Genomic DNA, 13,574 nt, shown 5'->3' on the forward strand with positions numbered 1-13,574 from the left:
AACAAGCTCATCATCAACAGAATCCGGCAAATCCAATTTATCAAATTCTGCCTTCCACTCCAGCCGTCTCTTTTTCAACTCAATCGGATTACGTCCACGAAAATCAAACATCGCGATCCCCCGATTCCCATCATTGCCAAACAGTGTGAAAGCCTTCACAACCTTCCTCCTCACAATCTGTCCGCCAGACAGTAAAGCCAGGTACATGGTGAATGCGTACGATAGTAGCCTGATAGGATTTCTACGACTAATGTCCTGTATGTGATCACGATATGATATTGCTGATTTCGAGAGAGGTGTGGACTTCCAGTCCTTGGTATAGTAAGCCAAGTCCTTCTCTATAGAGTTTGTACGTAGCAGGTCTTCAGAATATATGTTCTTGAGACTCGCTTGGATGTATGGCTGTTTGGTACAGATACAGTTATCGATTGGTCGATGCCGCAGATGTGATGCCCATTCGGATTCGAACGTTGAGAAGAGACAGTGGAGTTCACGTAAGAGCGAGGAATATATCTTCCCATCGCTTAGAATGAATATCTATTAATGGATATGTGTGAGAATCGTCAACAAAGTTTGAAGAAAGTTGCAAACCCGTTTTGAATCGACTTTTAACGGTTACCAGTTTGATTGTAGAAGTCACTGCTGTGATATCGTGGATCCCACGTGTCGCTTTATTGATCTTTTCCGATCGCAGCATCTTTGGTTCGCTAAGTATGTGAAAACGTGAATACATGAGTCAGTGGAAGAAAGCGCCGAATGCGCATGATTAGTTTCCTGTTTCAAAGAGCGTTTTTATATGAATATAGCTTACAAGTGCAGATAAAAATGAGTTCTACGTGTCGTTTTACTACAACATGTAGGCTGCTACTGCCATCAAGGCAAACACACCAAGCATCTGTGGTTTGACCATATAACTACCACTGCCAATGGACGGAGTACCAATAAAGTACTTGTTTTGAGTCGATGTACATGTTTGGAGTGGATATGTCATGTTACCGTTACTCGTCACATTCCCTTGGCACTGAAGGTTCGAGTATTGGGCGATTGATACTGTGTTGTTGATTCCAGCTTTAATGGTCTCTGCACCCACCAAAGTGCCTACAGTGCTATCCCAAGTGAATGTGCATGTGCCGTCTCCTATGAGGTATACGACTGTAGATATGTTTGCCTGATAAAGGTGGTAAGGTTTCTGTTAGTTCCGGCGTAAGGTTTCTTGAGATTCTGTTAGGAGCATATCCAGGATCATATGTGCATAGACTTACACATTTGGCATCAAGGTAAGTAACGGTAGAGAATACGGTTGTCTTGAATTGCGATGCGGCGTAAGTAGTAAGATCACTTTGGCAACTCCTTGTTCCATATACTCCAGAACTGACACCGGTACAGTTCGATACCGTGCAGTTGCTTGATGATGCTTCTCCAGATACATAGAATGGCGAGCCTCCGCAAGTCGAGTTGGTATATAGTGAAAACATTGTGAAATCTGCTGATGATGGAGAAGAGAATATGACCAACGAGCATAGGAGGAAGCCAAAAAAAGTGTGTAGTGACATTGCCTAGATAGGAATCGGGTTAGAACTGGTGCACAATTGCTGTATTGGATGTGAAAGTCGACCAATTGGATTGAAACACCGATTGTGACTGCTGGGCAAGGAGATTTTACTTACGAGAGGAGTATCAATAGTCAAGTATGATTGTCTGAGAAGCGGTATGATGTGTCTCGTATAGCTGATGGCTCGTTTGACTTTAACCGACTGTTATTTGCTCTGTTGGTTGCTGTTTGTGGGCGCAACAAAAGCAAGCTTGAAAACAGGATACTTCAGACATTTTTCGTGTAGTTGGACGCGTTTCGTCAATAGCCTATCACATAGTATGTTAAAGTCCTTTAGCGTGCATAACCTGGGGCCTGACAGCAGTCTTGAGTCGGCAAGAGCTTGTTGGATTTTGAGTTTGAGTGTCTTTGTAGCTAAATGACTGCCAGTGACGACAACAAAAACGTGCCAAGCAGAAGAATGGCATGGCGGTGTCGAGAACAGGTGCTATGAGTGAGCTGTCAGGCTGCGAATTGCGGGCCTTTACATGGATGCTTCATGGATTTTCGCCCTAGAACAGGACAGCAAGTCATCCGGTATGTGATGGAGTAGTTTTACCTGTTCCAAATCATTCTGCACTCATGCCCATCATTCTACTTCGCTTTGCTTTGTCGCCATTTCTCCCTCTTGCAAACTTGGAATTCGAGATCACAGTATTTGTCAATGGTTCCAACGTTTTTATTCGCAACCATACTTATATCGAGCGTTATGTAGAAATCAGCTTCTGAATCCTTCGTTTGATAGTACTTCGTACTTCAATCCACACAATCAGGACATATTTGGCCTTAGTGTTTTCGTGACTTTCAGGTCGAATCCGACAGTTCCGGCTAATGGCCGTGTTCGTCTGTTGTAGCAGGTGAGGAATGAAGGCAACGAGGCACTGTATCGACGAAACGTGTCAGATTCCAGACCAACAGGTAACACGAAAGGAACCAATTGGGGTTTGCAAGCCAAGATTAGTGTGGTAGGATGCCAATGAATTGTCTGTGCCTAATCAAGCATCCTCGGACCTTCGTACATAGTGGTACTTGCCGTAAGCAAAGGCTAGATAATCTGTCAGGTATGATCTGTAACTTGACTCGTCAAGTGGGAACGACGTGGAGCTCAAACTGTTGTGTCTTATAGAGCTCTTTTATGTCCTAAATTGCATAGCATGATGTATATTTTTCCATGGCTTGCAGGCACAAGGAATATAACGCAAGATTCTTCACGAAGAACAGAAACCCGAACGAATCGGTTTGTTTGCCATGTGTTGTTCTTGGTGAGGCAAGCCAGATTCGAGGGAGGTAGAACATTGTTCTCCAGCTGTCCCAGACTCATCTGATGTAAGGAAATGTAAGCGCATGTAGCCACACTAGTGGCTATTGAAGACGACGGGCATCAACTTCACAAGTGTTGGGTATAATTCAGTTTATGAAATAGAAATTTACATTTTTTGATTTGCACACTTGTTTCATTCAAAAGGAGCAAAGAATCATCACACAGAAACCACACCATCAATCGTATATACATTTTACATGGCAGTAACGAGCATTATGACACCAACACAGATGATTGATGCACCACTGAAACCAGCTCGAGAAGCAGAGTTTGCTCTATGCGAGGAAGGGCACCAGTACCAGTAGATTGGGGTACCGTGGCAGGTACCTGGGTATGTGAAAGCACCGTTGGAAGCAGCCGTAATGGTTCCACCTAGCCCTTTGCTAGGAAGTGTTGCAGGTACTGGACCAACACCACCACCCGAAGGAGGACTGTGACGTCCAGTAGCAGCACTGATTGGAGGTGGGCTTCGAAATGGTCTATAAACAAATCTTACTGAAAATGCTGACATTGTAACTTTTCAATTGGGTCAAGCTCTGCTTCAACGGTTTCTCAGATCAAACTGTATCCAAGACTTACTGCAATACATAATTTATTAGACAATCTACAAATTATAGGACTACGCTGATTGTTACTGATTATTTAAATGATGGTGTTGTTGAAGTACATTAGCTACACCTACGGCGGTACATACTATTTAAAGCAAGACAGCCGATAAAGCTATCAGCAAAGCAGAGAAAGCCATTCCACCTATAGTCGATACCACATGGTGACCGTCAGATTTTGCTGTACTACTTCCGGTGGTTGTTGACGTCGTTCCATTTGAAGCAGCAGTTGTAGCATTACTTCCAGACGATGCCGATCCAGCATCGAAGAGTGCCACCTTTTCAGCAAAAGGACCCGCAGTAACACAAGTATTTAAAGTGTTTTGTGCAAATCCTGACGATGAAGTAGCAGCACCATTACAATTTGCATTATTCCAGTTTTGCACCAAGACAGAACCATTAGACGCGACGGATACAGATGTTGAAGATTGAGCTTGTCCTATAAATCCATTTGTAAATCTTGATTAGTGTGCTTCAACTTGGACAACATTCTAAATTGTATTTGTGAAGAAAACGTACCAAGGATACATGACCCATCAGCCAAATAGTACGAAGCAGTAGTAGTATTTCCACAATTGGCATCCGAATAGGTCAGAATTCCAAAATACTGAGCTTTAAAGTGTGATGAAGCATACGATTCGATGGCAGTAGTACACTCCTGAGAAACATAGAAGCCAGTTCCTGGAGCTCCTACACATGCTTGACTAGTTACATTCAGGCAGCCTGCTTGACCAACCATATACTGGATATTGCTACATGTGGAAGAACCATAGAAACTGTCTACTTGATAGGAGACTGCAGATGCACTAGCAGTTACAGCAGCCAAGACGAATAACTGTTTGCTCATTTTCAGTTTACTGGGCTTTAATTTTGCTGCTGGTGCTGAGATGGAGCCTGATCTGTTTATTTGAAAGGAACCGTTACTCTCTTCTTAGATTGCTGGGATGTCTTGAAAATAGCACGTAACAACCAATCAGATCCGGAAAAGAGGGCAAGCGTATCAAAATCAGAGTTATCAAATGCTTTGTGAGCATTCTCACTATTGTTGATTTGGCTGCTGTTGAGAATTTCGTGTCTGCGTCCAAGTCAAGAAAATACGAAAACTAGATTGTTCACCAGCAGAAGACTTACGACTTTGCTTGTGACCACAGCGGGCAATGCGATTGACCTAATAAATACGTTGTTGCTGCAATGAATAATGCCCTCGACTTTTCAATCTCTAAGAAGTTAGCGGATGCTTTGAGTTTCAATCGAGTTCGACGCTCCAATGATTATAACTACTGACTTTGTACTAAGAGGCAGTGGTATTACGGGCCAAACTAATTACATCCAAATAACTACAGACTTTGCTTTAAAAGCTCAACAAGCATGCACCAAGAGCAGACACAACCATTCCTAAGAACACAGATCCGGAGAGAAGACCAGCTCCAGAATTGTACAGCACCACCTTTTCAGAGAACGAGCTTGTTCCGACACAAGAGCTCAAGTCCTTTGTCGAATATCCATACGAGGCCGTAAAAGCTCCCGAGCAATTTGCGTTATTCCAATTCTGCATTATAATTGTTCCATTCTTAAACACTGTGACAGAGCTTGAAGTTTGTGCTGATGAGTTAGAGACCGATGCTATTGCCAAAATTTGAGGGCAAACGTGTTGGTTTTCCAATGACTCAAATTCAACAAAAGCATCCCAATAGAACCACCAAGTAAACTTACTAGAAAGACACGTCCCATCAGCAGAGTAATACATTGCCATAGTCAAATTACTGCATACGCCATCCGCAAACATTTGAACTCCAACATAAGCCCCTGAGAATTTTGTCGATACGTACGAAGGCACATCGGTAGAGCAGTCTTGACTGAGAGCATAGGGAGATATAGTCGTACAGCTCGAATTTGTTGTAGTTGTGGTATTCGAGCAGCCAGGAAATCCAATTACGAAGACGGCATTCTTTGTGCACGTAGAGGCTCCAGACCCGCTGTACAATGTAGAGACTTGGAAGGTTGCTGAGGCCGATGAGACTAAAGCAGCGAGTAAAAGTGCTTTGATTTGGTTCATTGCTAGGTGGATTCTTGGTTTCAGAGTCAGTTTGGTATTGTTGTGTCCAAAGTATTCTTTGTGGGTTCGGGATTGGCTGGAAGCATTCAGTTAAGTGGAAGGTGGTCCACAAGAAGCGTCGATTCACTCCCCGGTACTACGAAAATTTAGAATTTTGCGCAGGAAGTCTCTGGTCTATACTCTTCAAGGGCAGGTTGTACATGCATCAATCTCGTTGACTCAAACACGACAGTCAAAAGTATTTCACGATTTTCACCGTGAGAAACATATCCGATCGGTGCCTTTGCCTGTAACGTCTCCACTTTTGCGTCACTTGAACGTAGTAATTCGAACCTATCTTGTAGCAAACTCGATCTAGTTTGCAGGAAATTCAACATTTTCATGATATCTTCAAATTCGAACAAACAAAATCTTTAAAGTTTTAAATCGCATTCGTCAAAAATCAAAGCACGTACTGTCGTTCATACCGAATTTTATACAAGTCATATTCTACAAAAAGCAAGACTACATCCTGTTTACACTTCCCAGTTCAAAGCCTTTACAAACTCATCCTCAGTAAACGCAAGAGCTCTAGCAGCCTCAACATGAAGCCTCTGGCGTTTAAGCACCTCAATCAGCTGATTCTGCTTTTTGAAAGCAGACAGTAATTCAGTCTTCTGTTTCTCTAGCCGTCTCACATCTGCTAACAGCCGTTCAGATGTTTGCTTCGATGCTTCCATCTTGTCCTGTAAAGCAAAGACATGATAAGACTGGTCAACAGACATAAGCGACGCTTTGAGAATCTGGCCCCTTACTCGAGATTCAGAACTAGTCTTGGCCATGGCAGCCTTGTACCTCTCGACTTCTTCCATGGCTCTATTGAGACGAGCTTCTCGAGTGTTTACGTCTGATTCAGATTGTTTGGCTGTCTTGTTTACGCCATCCAAATCCTAGCGTTCCAGAAGTGTCGTTAGAATGGGACACTTATAAACCTCAAATGACCATTCACATACCTTCTTCATGGAAGCTATTTCGGTTTCTAGACTCTGATTCCTACGTCTAACCTCGTCATTCTGCTTTTGAGCTTTCGACAGAGACGTCTACGACCAATGCAAAAAACCATTAGAGTCCATGCTATTCACGGCAAGTAGATCCATTTGCCTCACATTCAGTGACTGGAATGACCTGTTAAGCTTAGCCTTTTCCTCTTCTAGCAACTTGATCTTCTCTTCTAAAAGAGCAACTGCTGCGACCTGTTGGCAAGATGTCAGATTCCGCATGGTTTACCTCTGTTCAACAAGTTCACCTTTCCATTTTGCTCAAGCGTCATACGATCCAAATCTTCTTGGAGCAGTTTGACCTTGGCTTTTAAGAATCGTGCAGCAGATTCTACCATCAAGAAGGAATTAGCATTCGTTTCCTTCAAAGTCTTGCAGACATGTTTATGACTCGAAATACCTGGAACATCATCTTCAGGATTCACCCGTGCTAGGGTTGAAGCACGTTCATCCACTGAAGGTCGTCCAGATGCAGTGGCTGTTGTTGGTGCCTTTGGTGGTTTGACGGTTCCTCTATTAATACTCAATCAATTAGGAGGAACAACGACAAACACTCGGATGGATCCACACTTGTCAGAGTCCTGACGAGTCAAGACAGCTTTCGAAGGCTCCTATAAAACCTTGGCAGTTAGAGCAGAGCTGCCAACCAACATTTGCATCTATTGAGCGCGTACCGTTTTCCCAGCAGAAGACGCTGGTCGTGTTGAAGGTTTGCTTGGAGTGGCTCTACTATATCGATTGTGAGCGGTCCTTTTTAGCATAGTTGTTTGAGACCACGCACCAGAACATAAACTCACCTTGACTGGACACTTTCTAGACTCTTTTCGACAGCTGCAACAGAGTCTGCCTTTGGACCATGTAATGAGTGTCGTCCTTCTTTCTGTGAGGTTGGATGGAGAGTTTGTCAGTCAGACGAGGTAGTTGTGTAGTGGGAGAGTTGGAGTCGCCACGAAGACACATACCACAACTTGTTCAGCCTTCTTAACGACCTGAGCCGTTTTCGTCTGTAATTGCTGGTTGATGCGACTATAGAATCGTGGTTGGTTGTCGTAATCTTGTTGGCCTCGTTTTAGGCTGGTTTGATGAACTCACATGTATTCTTGCTCTCGTTTAAGCAGTTCCTTGCTTAACGATCCGAGTTTTAAATCGGCTCCTGCACTTGCTAGATATATCATGTGCTTGTTACTTTAGTGCCATCTGCTTCAAAAGTACGAAATTGTGTGATGAATGTGCTTGCCATCGCCAGCATCTAGATCATCTTGATCTTCATCGTCCTCTTGTTCCGATTCGAAGGACTCTTCATCTCCTTCAGACTAGAGAGTGATTTCAGTATGGTCGATGGATGTCGAAGACATGGCAGCATGAAATGTGATTCTTTCATACCACATATACAGCCATTCCCGTGGCCATAGTTTAATATAGTAAGGTGAGTAAGGTGAGTTGTTATAGCGCGTTCACGATTAAATAGTCTACGTGATAGATCTAGTTAGTTCTTTGCTCTTTGGTTGCGTTCTCGTCCCGATCGTTGACACTCGTCGAAAAAGTAGAAATTAAAGCCATGTCGAATAGATGACGCTTGTTGATCGAACGGTAGAACTTACAGTTTAAGAGGATGGCAGCTAACTTTTGGGAGTCCTCTCACGGGTATGCCTCTTTGCTCGTCTATATATGAAAATTGCAAAAAACAAAGAAACGAAGGAATCAAGACACATGGTTGACATGCAACATTTATTATTAGGAGACATTGGCTACTGCATCGATCTACTGTATTGCAAGCCAAACGTGAAGATTTCCTATACATTACTGACCGGGAATTGGTCAAATTGAACCTACATTACACGAATTGTACGTGCTGATGAGCTTTGCTTGAATCCATCAATGGAGATTCTTATTTGCTTCTTATTTCTCTTTGAAAAATGTAGATTTGCACAAGCTGGGCAAGAAGCTTGGTGTACGCCAGCAGGTGGTGGCTACTGCCTATGTCTACTTTAAGAGATTCTTCATCAAGTAAAGTGTCAAACATTACAGCCAGTTCAGGCATCTTGGCCTCGCTCACACGCTGTCCCTCATAGGAATGCATTCAGGAATACAGATCCGTTGCTGGTGGCAGCAACATGCATGTATCTGGCATGCAAGATTGAAGAATGTCCACATCATATCAAAAATGTTGTGGCGGAAATGAGAAATGTCGTCAATGATACCCAGATAGGTGCGGCTGTGATTCAAAGCTGCTCAGTCCTCTCTCGTTTACTCAATGGTCTCGTCTGTTTAGATGGTACCTTCCCATATGACGCTAGCACAATCGCGGAGTTTGAGTTCTACTTGATGGAGGATTTAGACTTTTACATGATTGTCTACCATCCATATCGTCCATTGACACAGTGAGTGCATGACCTACTATCACAGTGACAAAAAACGAAACATCGAGAAATGGAACTGAATTATGTCTTTGAAGGTACTTGAAACAACTCGGAATCGAGAAATCATGTCTGCAGGCAGCATGGTTTATAGTCAATGACGCATTCAAGACAGATGCAATGCTGCTATACCCACCACACATGATATCCCTCACAGCCATATTCATGTCGTGCGTCATGAATGAAGAGCACGTGAAACAGGAGAAACCTCAACTGGACGTTCGCGCCTTCTTCTCCGATTTGAATATTAATATGGAAGAGGTATAGATGTGAAGCTGATGTGTGTTTGAGGTCCTCGTGAGTCCCGAATCGTCAACAATCTTGCCGTTTACTTATAGATTGCTTGCATCACTCAGGAGATCTTAGACCTGTGGCAAGTTTGGGCAGAGTATGATGATGCTCAGATTAAACCTATATTGGACAAGTTGAGAGCTCTGGAAGCTCCTCCACCGGCAATAACCTCATCTGCACCGTAAAGTATTCAGTTATTTGTAAGTTATAGTTTCTTCAAAAGACACATACATTTACTTTTCGGAGCTTTTTTTTGCTTTGTTGGACGTTTCATTGTTTTGTATGACCGTTTGTCAAACCAGATGAGATCTGCAACTGGGCACGAGCTCTGATGTAATTGGTGAGAGTGATAGTCAATATCGACTTGAATCAGGTTAGTCGCATCACGAGCAGACAATTTGGTGGCTGAAAATGATATCGTCTAGTATTTGGAGAGTGAATCGTGTCACCCAGTGGTGCATGGACGGAGCTGACAAGGACGATAGGAGGAGAGAAATGAGAACAGACATACTTTGGATTGAGATCCACTACAGCTGACAATGCAGTAGTCACAAGTCGCATCACTCGCCGCATCATCACGATCAAAAAAATTTGTGGCCGTCTTCACAGCGGTGTGACTCAATCATTGAGCGGTTTTTTTGGTGTCAGTTGTGACAGTGGAAGGAAACTAACATGTATACCAAAAAAAGCAGTACAAGCACTACACCCCCAACAATTGACGACCTCCGGCTAGTTCCTGTGTCCTGTGTCATCCACTGAGACGCTATTCTCTTATTAGTTCTCTTGGGGCTCTAGGTTCTCCCGACATCTAAACCGCTGCAGGACAGAATGTTGAATTCAACGACGAGCCACAGCAGCAGAAGAAAGAGCATTGAAGCGATTGCACAACGAACATGCGACGCACGAAATTCCCAAGCTACTGTATACTTTCAAATCCTTGTCCAAGTCTCCAACAGAGAAACAATGATTGTGCAGTCACTATGATGAGGGATTTATTTGCTAGAGGAACATATACTAGTGTAACAACTAGTATTACTATTACTACTGAATACAACTATACTGCCATACAACTCAACTAGAGCGCCTGCTGCATCAAAGCATTATACACAGTACCATAGACAGACCGATTGAAGTCTGCCAGCTTCCTAATCCGTTCTGCCAAATCAACCACCTCGTCCTCCAACTCTCGTAAACCATGTCGACTTATAGCATCGGAATCCAATCTACCACTACTCAGATACTGTTCTAAATGGCCTCCCAGCCGCTTCTGCAACATTTCATATAGAGGTGATTTGGGAGACAAGGTCTTGTCCACCATCCCACTCAACAGACTAGATTCAGTCTCTGACAATGGTGCTGACCGGATTTTACCAGCAGCTGAAATCATTTGTAGAGACACATGAGACATTGATGTCTCAGCGTCATTCAACAAGACCCATAATTGTTGCTTTATGGATGCTAGATCTGATGCAGAGCATTTGGAGCCTGCTGCCTGTCGAAACAGTATCAGTAGCGCTCCCATTATAATGATGTCTTGCCAATCATTATAAAAAGTCACGAGACGACTTGCATCTAGAATTAGTGTTTCTGGAATCCCAATTTCAGTGAGCCGGCATGCGTTACTTATTAGATTTATAAGGGCTTGATGGAAGATTTGCTGCATGTTTGGTGACTGTTGTTGCTGTTGGTTTACGAGAGAGAACAGGTTTTCAGTAGACGAAGCGACCTCTCGGTCACTGGTTACTGTTCCTTTCTGATCCTGTTTACCGGCTGCGACTGATGTATTTACAGCAGCTCTATTTACTGCGTCCTGAATGAATGTAGACGTTTCGTCTAGTTTACGAGTGCCAGCTTCTATTTGTTCTTTAAACCACCTCCACTCGAATGCTACAGCGTTCTCTACCACGTATGGTCTAAGTCTGTGGAGTTGATGATTTGCGTAATCCTATGTAACAAGAGTGTGAGACCCATAAGTACGGAGTCCAGTTAAACCACAAAGACACGACAGGGTTTTCAACATACCAGCTTCATAAGCTCTAAAACCTCAAACACAATCCTCAGAGTACTCGCAAAATCCCCATCTTTACAAGCGACAACCATAGAGTCCACCAATCTGTCTCGTGCAGGAGCACAATTAACTCTCAACAAGTCCGCCAAATACTCGATGAGGTTCAACCCATCAAAGACACCATGCTGAATCTCTTGTGCAATCAGCGTAATATCTACAGCCCGTTCTAATTGCTCCTTCAAACCAGGAGAATATGGGAGCAGCTCGACCACAATGGCCCGGATTTCTAGCAAGAGCAACGGTATTCTCTTCCAAGATCCCAATGTCAATTCTCTTTCGACATCCGTCCAATATTCTTTTGCTCTAGCTTGCTTAGCTTGACCACGTTCGCCTTCCGTATTCGGTTTGAATTGTAGATTAGGATCAAAGTATAAGTCGTGACGGAGTTGAGCATTCGTGAGGATTTCTTCCAGGTCGAGTTCTCGTAATGTGAATCGATTTATAGGTGGCATGAGAGGACCGAATTCCTATATGAAAGCCGTATTGTCAGACTCATTGCGTATCAAAATCAAGAAAGTGCAACTACTGTTTACCGCAAGATATTCTTCCTCAGAATCGTCTAATGGAATATGAGATACGAGTCCTGCACGACGATGACTATTATTATGATGCCGTAGTTTACTTTCGATAGCTACTTCATCTCTCATGTCATCGAGAGACGAACTATACGAGAAAGGCTGCAGTGTCGATTCGGACGACAACGAGGAAGCATCGTCCACGACCAACGATGGCAGCTTATCAATGCTTTCTGACGATGAATCGAATGATGGCGGATCAACGTATTCGGGTACTAATATAGTATTATCTGTCTCCTCATCATCACATTCTTGACCAATCACTAGCCCACCTTTACTACTCTCTACTCCTGCTACCACTGCCTCATTACTATGCTCTCCATGATGATGACTTGAGCGTAAACTAGCGAGATTGACATGATGCTCCTCGATGGGTCTTGCAGTCGAAAAGGCAGGAAACGGTGATTCTATATCTGAATACTCCTCGTCGTTTTCAACAATCATGGGCATCGCCCTAGCTTGATCATCCTCTTCTTCGTCTGAAAGGTCTGCTAAATCAATCAGCATTCGATGAGGAGCATTCAGCATATCGGCGATACTATCCGTCAGGGATTTTCGTAGCGACATAAACTTTTTCAGTTTTTGCATACTAGACACCATATGGGCGTGCTCGACTACAGCCGAGCACCTTTCTACGTTCTTGCGAAGAATTAAATGGCGTTTAAGCTGAGCAGAGCTCTATTAATGTTGGTGAATGATAAGCTTTAAGTCTCTTCAGTCCACCTCATACAACACTCACTTGAGCATATTGCGCTCTAGTTTGTCGCCTGAGCGAAACAATCTTTTCTCGTTGTCTCTGTATAAGCACTTGGTATCGTATTCGTTCAAATGTCCTTTGCAGATGTGTTTTGCGATCATCAATGAGCGAGACCCGTCGACTTTCAGCACATCGTAGCCTCAATTCAATCTTCTCATGGAGCAATGGTCCGGCCAACGTATCTATAATGCACAAATTTAGTACGATTCCATTGCGAAACAAGTTCACCGTGCACGCTTGGTACCTCCAATTGAGTGGCGTCTAAAAACCATCGGCCTCATCCTTTTGGCTGGTTCGAGCTGTATATAAAAGGAAACCGAGTTCTCGTTTCTAGATATTAGGCCAGGGATCTCGTCTATGATACTAGCAACAGCGGAAGCTCTAACCAACGAAGAAAAAGATCTGCGATGCTGATGTTTGGGTGTGAAAGAGTACTGCAGGGAGGAGCTTGACAGAGTGGACGGGAGTATACAAGCTTCAGTTGATCCAGCCAGCACAATTTTGTCCTCCGCAGCAACGCCCTGTTGTGCACTTTCAACCAGTTCGACGAGATGATTGCGTGGCGGTGAGTACATGGAAGAGGAAGAGCCTTATAATATGAGATTCATTACAGCCCTGTAGCAGTTCAAAATCCAGTCCCTACGACGTCTTGTAGTCTATGAGGTGCTTGTTAATAATTTGACCGACCCTTGCGTCTTGATTGAATTTGGAGCAATTTGATGATCTTTCATTCCAATCACATGAATCCGACCTTACTAATTTGACCAATTACTATTTCAAAGGTTTTGCTTACGAGATCTACCAACGCCGAAGCGTGCTACAACAAACTAGCTATGAATCTTTACAGTTGGTGAAT

General features: G+C 43.4%; 3 protein-coding genes across 3 annotated transcripts; 1 reads left to right on the forward strand and 2 right to left on the reverse strand.

The window, feature by feature from the left end:
• Nucleotides 1-6,088: 6,088 nt before the first annotated feature.
• Nucleotides 6,089-7,785, reverse strand: SmJEL517_g04079 (uncharacterized protein; the record flags this gene model as incomplete). The annotated part of the gene is made up of 11 exons (XM_031170007.1): nt 6,089-6,298; nt 6,368-6,502; nt 6,566-6,652; nt 6,719-6,805; nt 6,859-6,941; nt 7,011-7,123; nt 7,181-7,221; nt 7,285-7,339; nt 7,408-7,490; nt 7,573-7,636; nt 7,703-7,785. The coding sequence occupies 11 exons, from the start codon at nt 7,783-7,785 to the stop codon at nt 6,089-6,091; spliced, it is 1,041 nt and encodes a 346-aa protein (XP_031024011.1).
• Nucleotides 7,786-8,222: 437 nt separating this feature from the next.
• On the forward strand, nt 8,223-9,503 carry SmJEL517_g04080 (uncharacterized protein; the record flags this gene model as incomplete). The annotated part of the gene is made up of 7 exons (XM_031170008.1): nt 8,223-8,254; nt 8,349-8,455; nt 8,533-8,617; nt 8,683-8,819; nt 8,883-8,991; nt 9,066-9,288; nt 9,366-9,503. The coding sequence occupies 7 exons, from the start codon at nt 8,223-8,225 to the stop codon at nt 9,501-9,503; spliced, it is 831 nt and encodes a 276-aa protein (XP_031024041.1).
• An 890-nt stretch (nt 9,504-10,393) lies between these two features.
• On the reverse strand, nt 10,394-13,293 carry SmJEL517_g04081 (uncharacterized protein; the record flags this gene model as incomplete). Its single annotated transcript, XM_031170009.1, has 6 exons — nt 10,394-11,263; nt 11,341-11,853; nt 11,920-12,639; nt 12,701-12,900; nt 12,963-13,099; nt 13,172-13,293. 6 exons carry the CDS (start codon nt 13,291-13,293, stop codon nt 10,394-10,396), a joined length of 2,562 nt encoding a protein of 853 aa, XP_031024040.1.
• Between the last annotated feature and the right edge of the window lie 281 nt (nt 13,294-13,574).

Source organism: Synchytrium microbalum, assembly GCF_006535985.1.
Source record: "Synchytrium microbalum strain JEL517 chromosome Unknown SmJEL517_scf0025, whole genome shotgun sequence".
NCBI classification, from domain to species: domain Eukaryota; kingdom Fungi; phylum Chytridiomycota; class Chytridiomycetes; order Synchytriales; family Synchytriaceae; genus Synchytrium; species Synchytrium microbalum.